General features: G+C 42.8%; 1 protein-coding gene across 8 annotated transcripts in view; it reads left to right on the top strand.

The window, feature by feature from the left end:
- Positions 1-22,846, top strand: part of APBA2 (amyloid beta precursor protein binding family A member 2) — a 322,283-nt gene that overhangs the window by 200,518 nt on the left and 98,919 nt on the right. For 7 of the 8 annotated variants that reach the window (XM_034784918.1, XM_034784917.1, XM_034784914.1 and 4 more), the window contains 4 exons: positions 1,019-1,164; positions 8,142-8,177; positions 10,455-10,541; positions 18,787-18,972. In XM_034784918.1, the coding sequence (XP_034640809.1) occupies positions 1,019-1,164; positions 8,142-8,177; positions 10,455-10,541; positions 18,787-18,972 (455 nt within the window). The remainder of the gene's footprint in view (positions 1-1,018; positions 1,165-8,141; positions 8,178-10,454; positions 10,542-18,786; positions 18,973-22,846) is intronic. The other variant, XM_034784920.1, reaches the window with a different exon arrangement.

The following is a 22,846-nucleotide window of genomic DNA, read 5'->3' on the forward strand; positions in this document are numbered from 1 at the left end:
CGATATACTCAGCATAAGAGCTTTCAGGGGGGTGTTAACATAGATGATGATTGGTAAAATAGATGTTAAGTGCTCATTTGTATCACCATCCTCCTAATTCCTTTGTGTATTTTTGCATACAGAATTACTTTTGTAACTTTAGAGAGTTATGGCGTGCATAAGAAATATATTATTTTAAAATGGAAACATCAGTGACACAGACACAAAGAGTCTCCTTGCAGCTTTTGTTCCTTTTTAAAGTTCTTGGGTGTATGAAATGAAGTGCTGTTTTGATTGTGCATTTTTGCGTTAACATCATCTACCACAGCAAAGAAATACCTCTGTCTCAGACCTGCCAGATATTGTACATTGGATGTGATGCTCAGATATTTGACCCCCTACATCACACCTACCTGTATCAACCCTAGAATGTGATTCGTGAAGTGTTTTTGTTTTTCCTTACTTGCTGATTCACAACATGCAGTTGTTGCCCATGGGTATCTGTCATTAGTGTGAGCTAACAAGATTCTACTGTAGTTGGCAAAGAGTTTGGCGATCTGTGCACTTTTTTCATTCCCATTGACAAATATGGGTACCAAAAACCCAAATAGAAGAACAGAATTTGGCCCAAAGATAAGAACACTCAATACATGTAACATATTATGAATGTTACATTAATATCAATTGGAAGGAAGCTTGTGCATGCATTTGAGAGCAGTATTTGGCCTACTATAGTGAAGAGCTCTGTTGTGCTTTTCCCAAGGCAGCATGCTACAATGAACTACTCTCTAATTCCAAGATCAAAACATTATGCAGATTTTTAAATACTACACATTTGCTTTTTAGGTGTCTGAGACAACATTTTGGGAAATAAGTCTCCTGTTTAATGTGTGTTGGACTTTTCAATGCTTCTTTTAATTAGACTGTTGTAATGAAAGAAATGTATTAAGGAAAGCTTGTGCAAGTATTAATACCCTTCATTAAGTTTTTTGTCGCCCTACCCCCTTTTGGAAGGTAATAATTGTATACCTGTCTGTAGTTCCAGGACCCTGTGAACCTGAAGATCTCATTGATGGAATCATCTTTGCAGCCAATTACTTGGGTTCTACACAGCTGCTCTCAGAACGTAACCCTTCCAAAAATATAAGAATGATGCAAGCTCAAGAGGCAGTGAGCCGTGTCAAGGTAGGTGATTTTTATGGTCTGTAGAATAGACTCCCTTGATAACTGGACTCTGAATAGTGTGAAATGTCTGAAGCTTCAAACCTACTGAGAGGTGCACTCAAGTGAATACATATCTGCTGATGTGAAAATCCTCACTGTTTCCAGTGTCTAGCATTGTAAAACTGACAAATCCTCTGAAGAACAAAATATAAATTATTACAGAGGCTATTCCAAATTGCACAGTATAAGTACTGAAGGTAAAATCCAGACTGTAATAAGAAAACATTCCAACTGTAAAGCATAGAAGACTGGTTTATGACTGATTTCTTCCTGCCGCCATGTTAGATCCTGTAAGAGGTTATGTAAGCAGTTGAAAGCATTTCAAAAACATCAAAATATTATTTTCTTAAAGCAAGAAGGTTCATTACCAGATCTGTGTTTGTGTCACTTAAAACCATGGATTTGCATGGAAATATTTTAACACACAGTGCTTTCTGTGGTCAATTAAATAAATGCATTTTATTTGAATATATAATCCAGATAGAAGAATTTTTTAACCATGCTTTGAAGAATTGATTTATTTAGATTTGTACCATTATATCAAATCTACATATAGATAAGGACATGATCTGAAATGTGTAGATTGCAGTGTTAATCAGAAAAAAATACACATTCCATTTAAAATAATTTAATCAGTAGAATCAGCATATGTTTGGAGCCATCCAGTTTGGGTCAAATAATCTGCTCAGCAAGACACACATCTTTATTGATTCTTGATTTGGGCTTTAGAAAGGCTTGGAAGGCGTTAAAGGTAGTTATTCTGCTGCTACAGATTCTTGAGCATTCCAAACCTTGGAATTTCTGCTCATGAGATTCTTGAGAAGTCACAAGCACCACATGAGCATTGACTGTGATTTAACACCAAGAAACAGTTTTGTTAATTAATTCTGCTGCTAAACTGTCAGGTGTAAGGCAGTCCTGGAAGAAGCTTTCAGCTTCATATTTTGTATGGCAGTCTGATGTATGCACATGATTAATGTGGCTATAATTTTTATAGATAACACAGAGAAAGGAAGAGAAGTGAGGACTTGGCGAGATTTGAAGTGCTACAGCAGCACAGCTGCAACAGCCCATCAGTGTAGACACTCACTACAGAAACGGGAGGGATTCTCCCATCAGCCTAATTAATCCACCTCACCGAGAGGTGGTAGCTAGGTCAACCTGTTGACCTAGCACTGTCTATACCGGGGGTTAGGTCTGCTTAACTACGTCGTGGAGGGGTGTGGATTTTTCACACCCCTGAGCATAGGTTGACTTAATTTTTGACCTGGTCTGACTTACAAGAGTGGCTGGCTTTATTATTCATAAAATTGTAGCCTTTTTTTGCCTTTTGTAAATATACTTTGTAAAAACATTGGTGACATTTAAAGTGGACTTGAAGTGAAGGGCAAAGCAGCCCCAATGTAGCTGAAGTAAGAGATGTCATTATCATGTATTGTCTCCATGTGCTTGAAATAGGAGGTATAGTAACTTGGCAGTACTTCAACCTAATGTATTTGATAGATGTACTTGAAAAATGGTGTCCCTGAGGTATCTGAAGTTTGAAGCAGAGCTGAAAGTAACACTACAGTTATAAGAAAATTATGGTATCCAAAAGTAGCATTCAGTGGTTTTCAGTGTTAATAAAGATGTAAAGATCTGCAGAAGTGAATTCTTATCTTAATTTCGCTATAGCACATTTTTAATGGCTTGATTCACAAAATCTTTGGCAGTACATACCAAGTTTATGAACTAATCAGTTTTATCTGAATATTTGATACTTGTAGATCGTGCAACTACTGTACCCACAAGTACTGCCAGCAGGTCTCAAAGGTGTTTCTCAGATCATTGTTTTTCTGTCCTAGGGCAGGGCTATTTATGCACTGCAAACTTTTTTAAATAACCTCACTTCAAAATCTGCCTTTCACCAGGAGAGTCATTTTGGAGACTTCTTGTACAATGATCAAAAAACCAGACACATAGTGCTTTTCAGCATTGCTTTTCCAAGCTCACTTTGTCTCATGGGGCATGGAAGTGGTGGCTGTCTCTGGCAGAGAAGCACCATTTCAGAATTAATTTACTGGAAATTCCTCTTTAATGGGTGCTTTTAGCTCAGTAAGAGTACCTCTACACTATGCGCCGGATCGGCGGGTAGCGATCTATCTATCAGGGATCGATTTATTGCGTGTAGTGTAGACGTGATAAATTGATCCCTGATCACTCGCCCGTCAACTGCTGAACTCCAGCAGTGCAAGAGGCAGAAGCAAAGTCGACGGAAGAGCCACGGCCGTCGATCCAGCGCTGCGAGGACGCGAAGTAAGTCATTTTAATTTGATCTAAGATATGTTGACTTCAGCTACGCTATTCTCGTAGCTGAAGTTGTGTATCTTAGATTGATTCTCTCCCCTGCCCCCTCCCCCCCAGTGTAGACCAGGCCCAGATGTGGTAGTGATATGCTAAGGAGTTGCAGTTGCTTCATCATCATGTAAATAGGTTTCCTGAAAAATATGGTGGAGAGGTTGGTTGGGAGAGGAAAAATCTGTAGAAGGCATCCCTGGTGGGAGGAGAATTGTGAGTTCCTGTTCTGGTATTTCCTCTGAATTCTACTTTTTTTTTTGGTTTGCATTCCCACCGAGAAAGAAAGGGGTCTGGACTCAGTTGTGACGGCAGTGTCAGTATCTGCCAGACCACAAGGCTGTGTGTGGGGAGGACCTGTGTCTCCTCAAGTCTCCCGGGGCCCCGACCCCTCCCCAACTTTCAAACAACAGTGCTTCAGTTCAGCTTTTTAAGTGGAGGGGAATTCCTCAGCATGGAGGCCCCCTGTGCCAAAGCTAATACATCTTCTGCGTGGATTCACTGAATAGTTTGTATGGTTTCTCACACCCTTCCATAAGGGCCAGGGAAATCTCTGTACACAGATGACAGTTCCCTCACCATTCTTCATAGGGCAGTGATAAGGCTCATATTTTAAGAAGACTGGGAGCCACAATAAATGAGTATTCCTATAGGTGTCATTAACTAAGAGCGAATTTGAACACAGATAATGTGAAAGCTATTATATATGGACCTGGATAACTGCCAAGGCTGCATCAAATATTCTGATTAGAGGCCGGGTCCAACTCCCATTAAAGTTGATGGGCATCTTTCCATTAACTTTACTTGGAGTTGGATTGCCCCCCCTAAAAGGGTGCAGCATTAGAGAGGTGTGATATCACTGGTGGCAAAAGCTGCGTACTAGATTACTGAATTGGAATCCATTGGCTTTTACCAAATGGGCAGAGTACAATGGATTCTTTGTAGGGTCTAGAAGAGAATACACACAGTGTCATACCTAAGTGTAATGTGCATTGCTGTGTCACATACACTCCTGCCCTTTGTGTTAACTATCACACTGTAGATCCTATTTCTTCCTTAACTCTCATAAGGGAAGTTTCAGAGTAGCAGCCGTGTTAGTCTGTATCCGCAAAAACAGGAGTACTTGTGGCTCCTTAGAGACTAACAAATTTATTAGAGCATAAGCTTTCGTTGACTACAGCCCACTTCTTCGGATGCATATAGAGTGGAATAAACATTGAGGAGATATATATACACACATACAGAGAGCATAAACAGGTGGGAGTTGTCTTACCAACTCTGAGAGGCCAATTAAGTAAGAGAAAAAAAACTTTTGAAGTGATAATCAAGATAGCCCAGTTCAGACAGTTTGATAAGAAGTGTGAGAATACTTACAAGGGGAGATAGATTCAATGTTTGTAATGGCTCAGCCATTCCCAGTCCTTATTCAGTCCTGAATTGTGTCTAGTTTGCATATCAATTCCAGCTCAGCAGTCTCTCGTTGGAGTCTGTTTTTGAAGTTTTTCTGTTGTAAGATAGCCACCCGCAGGTCTGACATTGAATGACCAGACAGGTTAAAGTGTTCTCCCACTGGTTTTTGAGTATTATGATTCCTGATGTCAGATTTGTGTCCATTAATTCTTTTGCGTAGAGACTGTCCGGTTTGGCCAATGTACATGGCAGAGGGGCATTGCTGGCACATGATGGCATATATCACATTGGTAGATGTGCAGGTGAACGAGCCCCTGATGGTGTGGCTGATGTGATTAGGTCCTATGATGATGTCACTTGAATAGATATGTGGACAGAGTGGGCATCGGGCTTTGTTACAAGGATAGGTTCCTGGGTCAGTGGTTTTGTTCAGTGATGTGTGGTTGCTGGTGAGTATTTGCTTTAGGTTGGGGGGTTGTCTGTAAGCGAGGACAGGTCTGTCTCCCAAGATCTGTGAGAGTAAAGGATCATCTTTCAGGATAGGTTGTAGATATCTGATGATGCGCTGGAGAGGTTTTAGTTGGGGGCTGAAGGTGACAGCTAGTTGTGTTCGGTTATTTTCTTTGTTGGGCCTGTCTTGTAGGAGGTGACTTCTGGGTACTCGTCTGGCTCTGTCAATCTGTTTTTTCACTTCAGCAGGTGGGTACTGTAGTTTTAAGAATGCTTTATAGAGATCTTGTAGGTGCTTGTCTCTATCTGAGGGATTGGAGCAAATGCGGTTATATCTTAGAGCTTGGCTGTAGACAATGGATCGTGTGGTGTGTCCTGGATGGAAGCTGGAGGCATGTAGGTAAGTGTAGCGGTCAGTAGGTTTCCGGTATAGGGTGGTATTTATGTGACCATCGCTAATTAGCACAGTAGTGTCCAGGAAATGGAAATGGATCTAGGCTGAGGTTGATGGTGGGATGGAAATTATTGAAATCATGGTGAAATTCCTCAAGGGCTTCTTTTCCATGGATCCAGATGATGAAGATGTCATCAATGTAGCGCAAGTAGAGTAGGGGCGTTAGGGGAAGAGAGCTAAGGAGGCGTTGTTCTAAGTCAGCCATAAAAATGTTGGCATATTGTGGGGCCATGCGGGTACCCATAGCAGTGCCGCTGACTTGAAGGTATATATTGTCCCCAAATGTGAAATAGTTGTGGGTGAGGACAAAGTCACAAAGTTCAGCCACCAGGTTAGCTGTGACATTATCGGGGATACTGTTCCTGATAGCTTGTAGTCCATCTTTGTGTGGAATATTGGTATAGAGGGCTTTTACGTCCATAGTGGCCAGGATGGTGTTTTCTGGAAGATCACCGATGGATTGTAGTTTCCTCAGGAAGTCAGTGGTGTCTCGAAGATAGCTGGTAGTGCTGGTAGTGTAGGGTCTGAGGAGAGAGTCCACATAACCAGACAAGCCTGATGTTACGGTGCCAATGCCTGAGATGATGGGGCGTCCAGGAATTCCAGGTTTATGGATCTTGGGTAGCAAATAGAATACCCCTGGTCGGGGTTCTAGGCATGTGTCTGTACAGATTTGTTCCTGTGCTTTGTCAGGGAGTTTTTTTAGCAGATGGTGTAGTTTCTTTAGGTAATCCTCAGTGGGATCAGAGGATAATGGCCTGTAGAATGTGGTGTTAGAGAGCTGTCTAGCAGCCTCTTGGTCATATTCCAATTTATTCATGATGACGACAGCACCTCCTTTGTCAGCCTTTTTGATTATGATGTCAGTGTTGTTTCTGAGGCTGTAGATGGCGTTGTGTTCAGCATGGCTGAGGTTATGGGGCAAGTGATGTTGCTTTTCCACAATTTCAGCCTTTGCATGTTGACGAAAGCAATCTATATAGCAATCCAGTCTGTTGTTTCGACCGTCCGGAGGAGTCCACGCAGAATCCTTTTTTTTTGTAGTGCTGGTAGGGGGGATTCTGTGGGTTGGTATGCTGTTCAGAGGTATGTTGGAAATATTCTTTGAGTCGGAGACGTCAAAACTAGGATTCTAGGTCACCGCAGAACTGTATCATATTCATGGGTCTGGAGGTTACCATGGACATCCATGCGCTGCAAACAGATTAAAACGACATATATTTCTTTCATATGCTTGATTCCCCACAAATGTTAACACACTCATACAGAAATTAGGTGGACCTTTCATTCACATTCGCATCTATACAGTGAACATAACTGAGTGGTATTTTGCAGCTTGTTAGGGCAATGACCACAGGTAAAATAAGTAGCCTTTTGGTGAGTGACAGAAGTTTGACTCTCCTCCAACACCTTTTGCAATCTCTCTTCTGAAGAGTTGTCCAGGCTCTACCCACAGATTGTTCTGTACTGTATCTGATCTCTGCACGTGTCCATTTCAGAAACATCCAATGAAACTTGATCCTGATCCAGTGCTTATTTTGTGCCAGGGCTGAGCCCTGGCACCTCTAGCTTGGCAATTCATAGTCCTGGCACCTCTGGGTTTGCTGCATCATTTATGAAAGTAACAAAAATTGCTCGAGCCCCAGCACCTCTTTCATTACAGATTAAGCACTGTCCTGATCTAAAAGTTATGAGAGACAAAGTGTTCCTTAAATCCTTTTGTTCAGGAAACGGTATCCTTATATTTAAGGGGAATTACCCGCCTTTCATATTTTGATGCATGAAACTCTTCATTTAGAATAGTTGTAGGAGCTACCATATTATAAACATAGCCTGATGTTGAAATGTTAGTGCCTTAATAGTACTTCTGGGACTAATACGACTTTTTTATGTACAAATATATCTCTTTGAATGAATAAATATGGGATTTGGACACCCTGAAAGTGCACATGTAAGTACCTGGTATGCAATTTTAGGTAATGGTGTATCCAGCAGGAAAAAAATGTAATGAGCAGTTGTTAACAGACAACACTCTACAGTATTTCTGTAATCAGTTGACAGTATGCATAACCTCATTTGACAATGTCCGTTATCCCATTAAAGCCAATATGCTTCAAACCTGTATAGCTTGTAAACTAATCTTTCCTTTTATTTGCAAAAAAAAAAAAAAAAAAAGGGTTAAAATTTAAGAGGCTGGAATCATAATCAAAAGGTTTCCCTGACTTCACGCACTGTCTTTTCTCTTTTTTTGTGTGCATCTGTCTGCTTTCTTTTTTATGCTGTTCCTCAGAGGATGCAAAAGGCGGCTAAAATCAAGAAAAAAGCGGTGTGTAAACTGTTTTTCTTGAATGCTAATGTTTGTTTACACTTTTGTTGTCCTTGCTCCCTGTGGAGTGTTGTGTTTTTCATTACAGATCCTCATGAAGTTGTAATTTTGGTTTTACTTGTTTAATAGTAGGCCACTGGATGGAACAAGAAACACTTGTTTATTTCTTTCATCTTCCACTTGCTGGAGTGCCTGTCTGTTGCTGCTCTTCTGTTTAATGTCACAATGTCCTGTGGTTTGTTCAGTCCAAATAAACAGCCAATTTTATGATGGGGAGAATTTTTAAAAATCTAATGCTTATGCTTGTTTTAACAGGAGAAGCAATTAAAGCTGATGATGTTATTTGATATAACTGTGACTTATTGTGTTTGTATTAATTAAATTATTCTGAATATTTAAGCACACACAAAGTTTAATTTTCCACCTCAAGATGGTAACTACCACAATTTGCTGATGAGATATTTCACCCCATTACACAAAATATACATCAGTAGGGACGGGCTAAATGTAATTGTCAAAGCTGTCATTAGAGCGAATCTCACTATTTGTGATCGTCTTGATTGTAAGTGATGCAGTTAGTTCTTTGCCAAAGTGTAATGTGGCTTTCACTCTTTGCATGTTGTTTGACCCACCTGGAATATAATTAACAAAACAAAAAATGCATTATTTTTATTTTTTTGTGACTGAATTCAGTGCTGGTGAGTGGTCCTGGATTGATACCCCTGGGAGAACAAAGTCTTCTCTTTTTCCACAAGTACAGGTAGAGTGCAGGCAGCAATAGAGCATGCTTCCCTATGCTGCTTCATCAGTGATCCAAGCCTCAGCTGGAAGGAACACCTCTTCTGATGAAAGTGTAGTTCAGGCTCCATGGCCATTCAGTCCTTGGTTTCTGCTGAGACTGCCAACTAGGGTGCTACTCTGTGTCCATTGTGATGGTAGACATTGTGATGTGGGCACTTCTCCACTGAGAACTGGATTGATAATGGGATGTAGAATCTTTTACCTCAAGGCCTCTGATCCTAATTCAACACAACTCAGAAGAGACCAGATATTTTCCTTTGAGTGCTTGTCGATATGCACATTCCACTGATGGTGCACATGCACCTCATACACGTGCTAGAGATCAGAATCTTTGTGGCCAGCAGTACCCATAGAGTGTACATCCTGACTTCAATCCTCATGCTCTGCTGTGAGGGCATATAAGGGTGAGGCACAAAGACTGCCATTCAGTTCCTTACAGCTTGGAGTCAGAGCCCAACTGTCCAAAAGACTGCCAAGCTTTCCCTTAGAGTTTTTAGCAGTAGTTTTTACAGTTTAGTTTATAGTGTTGGCTTTTATGGTTTTTAATTTTATTCATTTGGTTGATTGTTGCAACCTTTAGTTGTTAGAATCACTTTTGTCAGTGGTATGGCATCATCCAGTTCTCCTGTATTCAAATGCAGGCCTTCATGGGAGGGAGCTATCCCAGCTTCAAAGTGCCGCTATTGTGTGAGATAATCACACATCACTGTAAATGTATGATTTGCAAGTCTTTCAGCTCCTGAGAGAAGGACAGAGGCCTGCCTTCAGGTTTCCCTAATGATTAAATCCATGAGATCTGCTTCTGAACCACCCCCTCCTGTAATTGTTCTTTCCCTATTTTAGCCTCTGATCCTATCTCATTTTCACTGGCATTCATTATGTTAGATGTCCAATCTCTACTAAACTTTTTGGTGAAAACTGAAACAAAAAGGTCATTTAGCACTTCTGCCATTTCCACCTCTCACAAGGCAGTTAAAATATCAGGCGCCTCCTAAAGTCATGGAATTCTTTTACACACCCACTACTGGATTCTCACAACAATTAGCTCTGATTTGCATCCTTATTAGTAATTCCAGTACCAATGGCAAGGACTGAATAGGTATGGAGAATAGACTACTCTCTGATGTCTATTGGTGGTGCCTCAAGAACAGGGATGAGGCATGCAGATGAGACAGTGTGGGAAAGTATCCATGCCATTTCTCCAGTTATGTCAATAAATAGAGGACGTCAATTCAGCACCATCCATGAGCTCCGAAAGTTCATACTCACCCACAAAATAAAAACATCTCTTCCTCGGCAGTAAATGTCCTCTAATACTAAATTTGCATGTATATGGAAACACCTTTGAATAGCTGTCTTTGTAGTAGCTCAGCAATGTAATTGTTCAACATTACATTTTGCTTGAAGTGATCAGTGGAGATGTCACTTTAAATAGAAAATTAAAATTCCCTTTGTTACAATGCAACTGTCTTTTAGACTTCTGAGGGAGATTCCCAGGCCTTGACTGAAGTGGATCTGTTCATCTCCACACAGAGGATTAAAGTTCTGAATGCAGATACACAGGTATGTTTAATCATAATGCTTAAAAAATATTGCTGATTTTACACAATGGCTCTCACTTTAGAATAACATGTTCTCACATGTTGAGAAAGAATTGTCTTTACTGGATATGTGGTTAAACACACCACTGAAATGGATACTAGCATTTGAAAAGGATACACCATATGGGCATTTGTCAATATTTGTCAAATATTTGTCAAAGTTGCCATTTCTCAGTATTTTATTTTTATGCTGAGGGTTTGGGTTTTTTTCATTATTATTATTACTATTATTATTATTTTATTTTGCTGTATTTTCTTTTTTGGGAAGAAACCTGCATATTATCAAGGTGTAAAACCAGTTAGGTTAAAATCCTGAAGCCTTTCAAGATTCATGTGTGGTTGTCCACCTACTCCATTTCAGCTTTGTTATGTCTTAAGAGCTATCCTGAGTTTCAGATCTGGTTCTTTGTTCCACTCTCTTTTGTCTAAAAAGGTCATTTGCCACTTTAACCAAGCCCTTCATTTCTCTCCATTTAACTTCCCGATTTTCAAGAAACTGTATCTGAATTGTCATCCTTCCTCCCCAAGGTCTATTATTTATTAAAATATTACGGTAGTGTCTAGAGGCTATGACCAAGATTGGGGCCTTGTTGTGCTTGATGTGTGTTGTACCTACACATAGTAAAAGATTGTCTTTGTCCTGAAGAACTTACAATCTAATGAAATTTAATTTAGTAAATAGAATCTAAATTTTAAGTAGGATAAAAATCTCTTACACTGTGGGGAGATCAGGAAAAAGGGTGGAAAATCCCCACCAACAAAATTAGAAGGCATATATAGCAGCAAGGAATGTACTATAATAGTTTCATTCAGTGGGCTCAGGACAAACTTTCATACCCAAATTGTCGGCTTATTGTGCTCATTTTTACAACCAGCATTATGATTATCATAAAACTTGGTTTTGAAGCCACCTGCACTGGAATGTTATGTACCTGGTACATTAGCAAGACTACTGCAGAAATGGCAACTGCTGAATTAACAACTATAGCTATGTTACAGGCCACCTCGTAAGGTTGTTCAGTGATGACGGACTTAATGCTTTCCATTATTCTCTAATGAATATATGGAGTGGCTGTCTTGTCTTGACTGACTGTAATCATACATCCTGAGAATAACTCCCTAATACTCGAGAACATGTCAAGAGTAGATGAATAGCTAGAGCTCTTAGAGGCTGGAGATTTACCAGGTGGTATGGAAGTATTTCCCCCCCCCCCAATTGTTTTGTTTTGTTTTTATTCTATAGGTACAATCTGGGTAGTTCTAGTACTTGTTAAAGTAAGGAATTAACACTACTGGCTGAAGCCAGTGTACTTTTCTTTTAATGTGGACATACTATAAACTTTCCATATTTGCACAGCCGAAGAGTAGAATATACCATGTAATGTGGCAGCTGCATTGCAATCTACCATACCCAGCTCTGCCAATGCACTTCAGTGCTGACCAGCAGTAGCCGTACTGATTCAGGCCTATATTTTTTCCCGCTTGATGGTAAAAATGCTTTGTCTTGTACAATGCAGAGCATGTTATCAATGCTTATAGCATTGATAGCAAAATCTGTCTTCATTGTTACGACATACATTTAACATGTCTGTTGTATGCAGACAATCAAGTCAGGTCAAGGGTTAAAAGAGCCAATTATTGGTGAATGAGCAGACACATTCAGTAGCTAGATGTATGGGATGAAGATGATACATGGATTTGGTTTGTTATTCCAGTTGGTTTAATGAAGGGTCCTCTCAATGGACTTCGCTCTTTCCTTTCCTTAAATATTTCAATATGAGCAGTTACACTGAATGGGCTTTACACACAAGGAAAAGCAAAAGCACCCTGAGGCAGATTCTGATACCCTTACTCAAGGTGAGTATTACCTTATTCCACAAGTGCTATTCACTATGAGTGAGGGTACCAGAGTCTGGCCCTGTATATTGAACAAAAATAAAAATCTGATATTGGAATTGATTATGTTAAAGGATTTTACTAAAGCCTACTTCGAATGTGGCTGATTTTTCTGTGTACAGCAGGTCTCAGAGTAGCCGGAGGCTTTGCTTCCCCTGTCTTTTAGTACTCACTGTCGATGAGTATTTGCATTTTTAGCTTGACTGTGTTTTTACCAGTGCTAGAGAGATTTCTTGACTGGCTTCATTACTGTGGCTCTATATCAACTGGTGTAGCAGCTGGCACAGGCAGTGTGCAGTTTTATATCTGTCAATTATATAAAACCACTTTCTGCAATCATTAATTCAGTGTTCTAACCCTTATGTAATTTTATTGTATGTCATGCATGGAAGCATCTGGTGGTACTAACTGGTTTAAAAGAATTATAATTTCACTAAAAAATTGTCACAAGACATCTAACTTGATTTATGCTGGGGTTTGAACTGGGTCAGTAGTGGCAGTAAGGCATATTGTCACCTTGGACCCGTGGTTCTAGTGAGTTTGTTGCCATAGGCAAAACTAGCAAATGGTTGCCCCTACCAGCCTGAAGTCACTCACACGTGATATTTTCAGCTCTGTGTGACCACCTGTTCAACTCATGTGTTAGAAATAACCCCGCTTTTGACAAAGTGCCATACTTCTGATCTCTAGCTGCTCTGCTCTGTGGGCTGGGCTTGCAGTCCGGGAGTGAAATTGGCACAAGTGCCACAGCAACCATCTCCTGCTTCTCATATTCACAATGTGGAAAAGCTGGGATAGTGAAGCAGCAGGAGAGGTGAGGAACAACATGAGGTTGGCAAATCTACATGCCCTGACTCCACAACCCAGTCACTGGTAAAGCTGATGTTCAATGGGATACCATTTTTCAGAGTGTTCTGCTCTGCCCCCACTGATGTGATCTCACACACACCGTGTGTGTGGGGTCACGCAGGCGGGGGCGTGTCCACGCCATTCCAGAAGTACCGGAGCGTTTAGTATTCTGAGTCAGTGTCCACCCTAGGGAGTGGTCCTATGAAGGTCTCTGAGTTGTCTAGCTCTCTGACTCGTGCTCCCACAGTGCAGCCACAGGAACTGTACAGGTAAAGGCTCCCAGCTCCTATTTAGTTCCTGGCAGCCATCAGCCACCAGGAGGGCTGTGGGAGAACATGCAACCCCTCTGCCCCTACCCCCGCCCCCAACCCTCCTTTGAGATCTGCTTCAGATTTAATCAACTGACCCTCAGAGTAGCCACAGTCCTTTTTCCCTGGTAAAAAGGGGAGAGGAGGGAGCCACCAAAGAAGAAGGAAAAACGGAACATATGAAAGGGAGAATGAAGAAATCAGGGAACCAGGATATGGGAAACAAATCCATGAGGGGTAGCAACAGGGACTTCTAGGAGAGCAACACATGTAGAGGCAAGGAGATTTGGATGAAGGGGAACCCAGATGGCCATTTGGGAGAAGGAGAACCAGGTCTGGGGGTGGGGGGGAGGATATATTTGGTTTTCCAAGGAAAGAGATATGGGTGAGAGGTTTGGGATAGGGAGACTTGGGATAGGGAAGAGGGAAAGATTAAGGATCCAGATAGGAAGGGATGGAGAGATTAGGGGAGAGAAGACAAATGGGGGATTTAGGGACAGGGAGATAGGGAGAGAAACAAGGAGAGAAGGGGGAAAGTAATGGGAGGGGATACTGAGGCCTGGTCTACACTGGGGGGGGGGAATCGATCTAAGTTACGCAACTTCAGCTATGTGAATAACGTAGGTGAAGTCGACGTACTTTGACTTACCATGGTGTCTTCACTGCGATAAATTGACTACTACCGTTCCCCCGTCAACTCTGCCTGCGCCACTCACTGAGCTAGAGTGAGGAGTTGACGGGAGAGCGCACGGGGGTCGATTTGTTGCGTCTAGACTAGACATGAGAAATCGACCCCCGCTGGATCGATTGCTGCCCACCGATCCGATGGGTAGTGTAGACATACCCTGAGAGCGGAGAAAAGAGCAATGATGCAGAGAGAAAAGGAGAAAAAATATGGAGATGGAGGAAGAGAAAGAAAGGTGGACAAGTGCAGTTAATACAGTTTAGTTCCACATTTAGTTGTAGTAAACAATGGAAAGGTGTGGGGGGAAGCAGGAGAGAATCTACTTTTAGGATTGGGAGGGAAAAAATCTGACCTGCTCGTGGGTGGTGGACATGGGGGACAGAAACTCTAAATGCATAGATGTATTTATTTCCCCACCTCCATTCTTTCTTGTGAACCTTGTGTGTATGATTTGGATACTTGGAACAGTCTCCTGAAAAACAACTCTCCCTGCAGAGTTCCCATCGCCTGCTGGGAGATGTCCATTATAATACATTTTCCCCTCCACTGAGAGAAGCTTTATAGATGCTGCTGGACCCTGCAGATTTTCACAGAAACCCCCAAGCCCTTCTGTGGTCATCATCACATTTCATCTATCGCAATTTAGGGATAAACACAGAATGTTTTATTTCAGACTGAAAAGAATTATTAAAAGCATTTTAAGAATAGTGTCTGGAAAAAAGAGATTAGAAAAATCTATAGACCAGGTTGTTCCGATAAGTTATCAGTGTTGGTATTTTTCGAGCTCTGTCAAGTTACACTGTATTATGGTTCTTAAAACAATTGTTCTTCCTGACCTGAAAAACTCTTCTGTTCTCTCAGGCCTGGGAGAGAAGCATTGTAATTTGATAGATAAATACCCAGATATGTGACTCCTTACCTCCATAAGGACAAGAATTAACTAATGAATAGCTAGAGAAGGGGTGGAAGGATCAAATCATTCTTTGGAGTGGATCAAATTGCATTTTAAAATTATGGGTTGTGGTCCAGGACATACATTTTCCACTATATATGACCTTCAATCCACGGCAGAGTTCCCACTGCTGCCACTGTGACAATTACACAAGGGTCAGGGGCAGAATATGGCCTTATGTAATCACTAAACTTTTTTAGTTATATGTCACATTCAGCATTGCATAGTGGAAAACAATCTCACTTGTAGGACCACTGCTGTTTCCACCCTTTTATTTCTTCCTCACTTATCCACCGTTCTCTGTTTCTTTCTTTCACCTGTTCTTGTATGTCTCTTCCTTTTTTCCCTTCTGCATTTCCTTCCCTGCAGTATCTCCCAATTTGACCCCCTGGACTTCACTCCCACCCCATTTGAAAAAATGGTAAGCAGTGGTATAATTGATGACATACAAAATATCATAATTGACCTTGAGTTTATATCCCACTGAGGGTCATGGACACTAGGGGTGTTCACACCTCACAAGGACAGTGCATCAAGCTACCTGCAGACTCAGAAAGAGAACACTAAGGTTATGCTTGTTTCACATCTCAGGATTATCTCCATAACCTTGAAGACTAGAAACATATTTTTAACAGAAGCTGAGATTTTGCAGGGTCTTACTGTGCCATGTGGGCATCAACATAGAACATCTAAGTTCTAATATGGCCCCTGCCATGCTGGATGGTAAACACGTTGCAGAATTCTAAAGTGTATGCAAGAGCATCTCTTTCTCCTTCCTGCAGCCAGAAGGGACTGGTGCTATTATTGTGGTGATATTTAGGGAAAGCAAGGACAAAAGCAGGCTTTACATTTTGCTCTGGAGTTGCTGATATCTAGGTCTACTCTGAAAGATTTCCTTGATATCAAGATATCTCTTTTGATTATAACAGTTTTCCATGCGCTTTTGAGTCACACAGGTCCCAGAAAGCCATATGTAGTGGCTCTGCAGAAGGTCAGGAGGCAGGTCATCCTGCTGAACAAGGCCAAAGGCAAAGCCCCAATGTGTTACGTGCGTTAGGTTGCTGAGGAGGGGCCAAGGAGGAAAGCTAAATCACAGGAGCCCCCTCAAGATGGTTGACTGCATAGCCTCACTCAGTCAGCACTGACCCATTGGGTATTTGTTTGTTAATGTTTCTACATGACATGTCAGACTGCTGTAGGGTGGAAAAAGTTCTTTGACTGTTTCCGTTCACAACAATCTGCTCTGTGCCATCACTTCACTTTCATTAGCCCAATTGCTACATATCTCAATTGGGCTGGATGAAATCTGACATCACATATGTAACATCACACTGCATGTCCACCACCAATGGAAAAGCACCCTTCTGGGAACAGGGAGCAGCCCCCCGCAGCTGCAAAGCCAGGAATTATAGCTGCAGACCTTACATGGGCCACAAGCTACAGAGGCCCCCTTCTCTCCTGGACAAGGGCCCGAAATGTTTAAAAGGGAAACAATAAAACAATATATTGATTTCAGACTAAATACCTGCGGCACGGGGAAGATTCAGAAAGCACTGATTCAAGAACAAGTGCTTGTATTCCAGTTCAAGCAGAAGATTTGATGGATGTTTTATCTCTTCAGGCGAAATAACAATCAAATATTTCAAGAGTGCTGCTTAAAACCTGTATAAATTTACAATTACCTAGAATATCAGTACAAAAAACTATTTGGCTTTACAATTCTAAATGTTTAAAGTTCTTTCAGAACTGTAATAGCGTTATTTAGCTGCAGAACACCTCATAAATGAGGAATCTTGTAAGGTAGCTGGTGGGCCACATTCATTTATTCATATTCAGTGCAAGTTCACTAATAATAAAACTTACTGCAAGTTTATACCCAGTGGTGCAAAGGAGACATGATTAAAAATGAGATCACTGCTTTTTGATTGAACAAACAAATGACAGAAGTATAAACTAGAAATCAATAACGCAAAGATTTAGATCATTGCAAAAGACAAATACATAGTAATATCCGGGATAAAACAAGTTCAGTGACCAAAAAAAAAAAATTCTTCCGTGATTGCAAACATTCACTGACTTCATGTTTGCCCAAGGATAACTTTATTAGTTCCATAATGATACATTCCTGGGAGAAAGCATCTGGAGATGGTAAGCTGAGATTTCCCTGGTAATGTCACAAAGTTTAAAAAGAGAAATAAATTAAAAGGCAGAAGTAATCCACCAAGAGGATGCAGTACTAAAAGATGTGAGATAGAGGTAGAAATTTTTGAAGAGTGTTTAAAAACTGCTCCAGAGTTATTTTTTCACCTTTTGGAGCAATAGCATGTTCTTACATAAGATACCTTTCTCAGATCATAGTTTGGGCAGGTTTTCATTGTTTCCTAAAATCAAGGAGCAAAAGGCTTTTCTCAGCTAACATCCAGGGGTCAAAGCTTGTCCAGTGTAACTGAGTTGGCAGGCTGAAAACCCTAATTTGACTCGGCTGAGGAAGATTTTGACTAGTTATGCTAGCTAAGGCACATTAGCTTTTATTATGCTCGTGTTGCTGAGAGGAGAATTTGTCCAGAGCTTTCTGATCTCCCCTATTGTGCAACATATTGTGTACCAGTTATCCATCTGCCTACAGGTGGCTGAACTTCAGTAGTCCTGTACAGATACTGCAAATGGAAACCAACATTTGCCAACAGACATCCATAGAGGGCCAAATTCAGAGGTGATATGAACTCAGACTAGGACCTAATTCAGCAAAGGTACTAAAAAGCATGTGCCTCACTTTAAGCATGCAAATAGTGCCATTGACTTCAGTAGAGTACGGGTGCATTGAGTACCTTTCTGAATCTAGACTCTAGGCTGACCTCCCTTTCAGATATCTGTGTCCTAGCTGGTGTGACTTACATGGTGAGGAGGAAGGAGGAAGAATATCTATGTTAAAATTTGCCCCTCGTAATGAGAAGAAGGCAACACAACATTTACAATCCATTATGAGGAAAGAAAATGTTAACTTTGTATTTCGGAAAATGTTACCTTATGGTTTGTTGAATCCTTCTTTATCTTGTCTGACATAGCAGTAATGCTCATGATCTTGTTATAAACAGCTTCTGTCACTGCTTTATTTTGGAGTTTAATTGTTTGCAAAAGCCATGTATTTTCAAACATGATGAAATTATTTCTAAAATATTGGAACATATTTTCTTTTTACTTGAGGCCTGATGCTTTTTAACTTTTTGTAATAGGGCCCGTGTGCTAAATATCTGCAGTTGTTATTCAGACAAAATTTCCATTGAAGCCCAGGGCTTTTCAGTAACTCAGGCTATGACTTCAATGGCAGTTTTGTTTGAGAAATTGGCTGAATAAAGGCTGCAGGATCTGGCCCCATATAAACTGCACAAAGAGATGCAAGCTTAGCTGTCTGTTGTCACGCTCAAGAAATTAGACAATATGGGAGAGGGGAAAAGTGACATTTCTGGAGTAATATTGTGCATGTGGAACATTTTTGTTTATCTTTTGTTTTGTGTAGGAAACTATGATGGATCATGCGTTGCGCACAATCTCATATATTGCTGATATTGGTAACATCGTTGTTTTAATGGCAAGACGCCGGATGCCAAGGTCTGCTTCTCAAGACTGTATAGAGACGACACCTGGTGCCCAAGAGGGAAAGAAACAGTACAAAATGATATGTCATGTCTTTGAATCTGAGGATGTAAGTAAACTTAAATTTTTTTTTAAATACAATATGTCACTTAAGGGATCTCAGAAATCTAATGGTATCTATCGCATGAATGCATTTTTGTTACCAAGAATTGCTTTTCTGATTGGCTGATCCTTTCAAAGGTTTACAGGCTAACTTTTATAATAGTTCTATCCCAAATTGTTCTCACTTTATTTTTTTTCACCTATACCTTTAAATCACTCGCATTTCCTTCTTCAACTCCCAGAATCTTCCTCCACTATCCCAGAATTGTTGGTGCTCATTCAACCTACACTCCCCTCTGGATATTGTAATACATAATCATTTGGATGCTTTTTAAAAGTTCATTTTACCATACATGGCCAAAGTAGATATTTACATTCAGTGGCTACAAAACTGATCATCTTGAATCAGATTCTTTGGTCTGGCTGAGTTATGCTGAATGACATGTCTATGCTCCCTCAACCCCGAGGCTAACCAGGGACCTGTCTGGTCCTTGTCTTAAGAGCTGCTCTAACTTATGGCCAGTCACTGACAGCCCCAAAAGGACTATTTCAGCAGCCAGAGATTGGCCAGGTCAAAGGGTGTCCTGGCCAGATCCCCTTTTGCTTGCTGTCTCCCTACTGGGGAGGAGAAATCCTTATGGACAGATCTGCTGATTTTACGTATGCGCAAAGTGCTCTCAACAGACCTGGGAATCAGGCCCCTTATATTTAAAAACATCAAAACACCTTCATTTATATGTTCTGCATTGAAAATGTTATAAATTGCACTTTCCCCTAATGCTGTATGGTCAGAGCAGCAGCTGTTGGAAGGTTTTCTTTGTAACTAGAAGGGCTAAACCAATACTTTTTAAATAAAAGCTTTGATTATACAGAAAATACTTTGACCCCTCACTCAAAAAAGCATCTGCACAATAAAGATGGTGATTATAGTCATTATGTTTCTGTATACTCTGTGCCATAGTGCATTCACAAAAGGTGGCAGATTCTTAGCTTTAGAGCACTCTTGGGTAAAGTTAGTCTAGACCAGGGGTCGGCAACGTTTGGCACGCGGCTCGCCAGAGTAAGCACCCTGGCGGGCATGGCCAGTTTTATTTACCTGCTGACGTGGCAGGTTTGGCCGATCGCGGCCCCCACTGGCCGCGGTTCACCGTCCCGAGACAATGGGGGCGGCGAGAAGCGGTGCGGGCGAGCGAACGTTGCCAACCCCGGTCTATATATTATATAACTAAACTAGTGTTGTATTGTAAAATAAACAAGGTTTTCAAAATGTTTAAGAAGCTTCATTTAAAATGAAATTAAAATGTTGATCTTACGCCACCAGCCCGCTGCTGGTCTGGGGTTCTGTTCACCTTGGCCGGCAGCGGGCTGAGTGAGGCCTGCGGCCAGGAACCCGGCTGGCAAGGGTCCAGCAGCCAGAATCCCAGACCAGCAGCGGGCTGTGTGGGGCCGGCGGCCAGGACCCCTGACTGGCAGTGGACTGAGTGGCTCAGCTCACTGTCGCTCAGGGGTTCCATCCGCCGGCTCCTGCCAGCCGGGATCCTGGCTGCTGGATCCACTCAGCCCGCTGCCAGTCTGGGGTCCCGGCCCTCCCCACATACAGTGGGTACCTACTTTCTCCCTCATTCTGGCCATTCTCTTCCTCTCTCTGCACTGAGCTGAGGGTGGCAGTGCACTGAGCACAGGGCTGGGGGTGAAGGGTCGGGCCAGGAGCTAAAATGAGGGAGGGGGCTCAGGGTTGGGGCAGGAGGTTCGGGTGTGCTGCACTTACCTGGGCAGCTCCCATTTGATGCGAGGGGTGCAGATGGGAATGTGTGGGGGTGCAGGAGCTCCCCTTTGGTGCTCCAGGTGGGGGTGGGGATGTGGCGGTGCATAGGGTGTGGGGGGGGCTGGGGATGTGGGGCGGTGCAGGGTCAGGGCAGAGGGGGGGGCTGGGGATGTGTGGGGGTGCTAGAGTCAGGGCTAGGATTGTGGGGGGGGGATGAAGGAGTCAAGCAGAGGGCTGGGTGTGTATGAGGGAGGTAGAGGGCTCAGGGCAGGGGTCTGGGGTGTGTGCGGGGCTCAGGGCAGAGGGCAAGGTGTGTGTGTGTGGGGGGTCAGGGCTCAGGGGAGAGGGCTGGGTAACTGCCCCCCTAAGAACTCCCAACCCCCCCAGCTCCTTGTCCCCTGACTCCTCCCTCCAGAGACCCCCCCACCCTAACTGCCCCCCAGGACCCTCCTTGCTCCCTGTCCCCTGACTGCCGTGACCCCTATCCACCCCCCGCCCCCTGACAGACCCCAGGACTCCCATGCCCTATCCAACCCCCCATGCTCCCTGACTGCCCCCTCCAGAGATCCCCCCCCATCCAACCCACCTTGTCCCCTGACTGCCCCCACGCCCACCCCTTATCCAACCCCCCTGGCCCTGGATCCCTTACCATGAGGCTCCATGCAGAGCCTGATAAGCTGCCCCGCGGTAGCGCGCGGCTCAGCCCCCAGAGCTCTGCGCGCGCGGCGGCAGGGCTCTGGGTGAGCGGGGAGCGTCTTTCCCTCCCCACGGAGCCAAAGACTGCCCCGCAGGAGCGCGCAGTCCCTACCCCCAGAGTGCTGCGCGCGTGGCGGCAGAGCTCCAGGGGAGGGGAGAAGGCTTGGGAGGGGCCGGCAGCTTGCTGCGCTCCGGCCCAGGAGCGCGGCCCCCGCGGCTTGCCGTGCCGGGAGAGTGGGGTCATTTGCCTACCCCGTGCGCACGGCTATGCTTCTGCTCCCTGCCCCCGCGGGGGGAGCGGAGGGCAGAGGAGAGCGGGCTGGGCTGGGCAGGATTTTTAATGGAGTCCTGGCAGGCTCCAGCGTGCCATTAAAAATCGGCACGCGTGCCGAGCCCTGGTCTAGATATTATGCTTTGATAAGACTGGATGGGAAAATACAAAACAAAGGAAATTAGAGAACTGGAAATATTAGTACATAAGCTAAATTATGACTTAGTTGGCATCACAGAGACTTGGTGGGATAAGTCTCATGACTGGAATATTGATATAGGCTATAGCTTTGTTCAGGAAGGACAGGTGGGGTAAAAGAAAATATCAAGAATATATACCCTTGCTCTGAAGTCCAGAAGGAGGTGGGAGTCACTGGTTAATGATAAAAGGGGTATCCTGATAGTAGTCTACTATAAACTACCAATCAGGAAGAGGAGGTGGATGAGGCATTTCTAGAACAACAATAATACCCAAAACACAAGACCTGGTATAATGGGGGACTTTAACTACCCAGACATCTGCTGGAAAAGTAATACCAAAAACCACAAAATTTCCAGTAAGTTCTTGGAATATATTTGGGACAACTTTTTGTGTGGGAAGTAGCCAAGATGGCAGCCATTTTAGACTTGATTCTGGTCGACAAGGAAGAATTCGTAGTGAGTCTGAAGATGGAAGGCAATTTGAGTGAAAGTGATCATGAAATGATAGATTTCATGATTCAAAGGAAATTTGTAAGCACCTGGAGGATGATAGGGTTATAAGGGTGACTGCCCCCCTAAGAACTCCCACCCCCCCCCCCCCCTGCCCCCTGACTGCCCCCTCCAGAGCCCCCCCCCATCCAACCCACCTTGTCCCCTGACTGCCCCCACGCCCACCCCTTATCCAACCCCCCTGGCCCTGGACCCCTTACCATGAGTTATAAGGAATAGCCAGCATGATTTTGTCAAACAAAAATCATGCTAAACCAACTTAATTTCCTTCTTTGACAGGGTTACTGGCCTAGTGAATGGGGGAAGCAGTAGATGTTATATTTCTTGATTTAGTAAGGCTTTTGATACAGTCCCACATGATATTCTCATAAGCACACTAGGGAAATGTGGTCTTGGTGAAATTACTATCAGGTGGATGCACAATTAGTTGAAAGACCAT

Source organism: Trachemys scripta, chromosome 10, assembly GCF_013100865.1.
Source record: "Trachemys scripta elegans isolate TJP31775 chromosome 10, CAS_Tse_1.0, whole genome shotgun sequence".
NCBI lineage: Eukaryota > Metazoa > Chordata > Testudines > Emydidae > Trachemys > Trachemys scripta.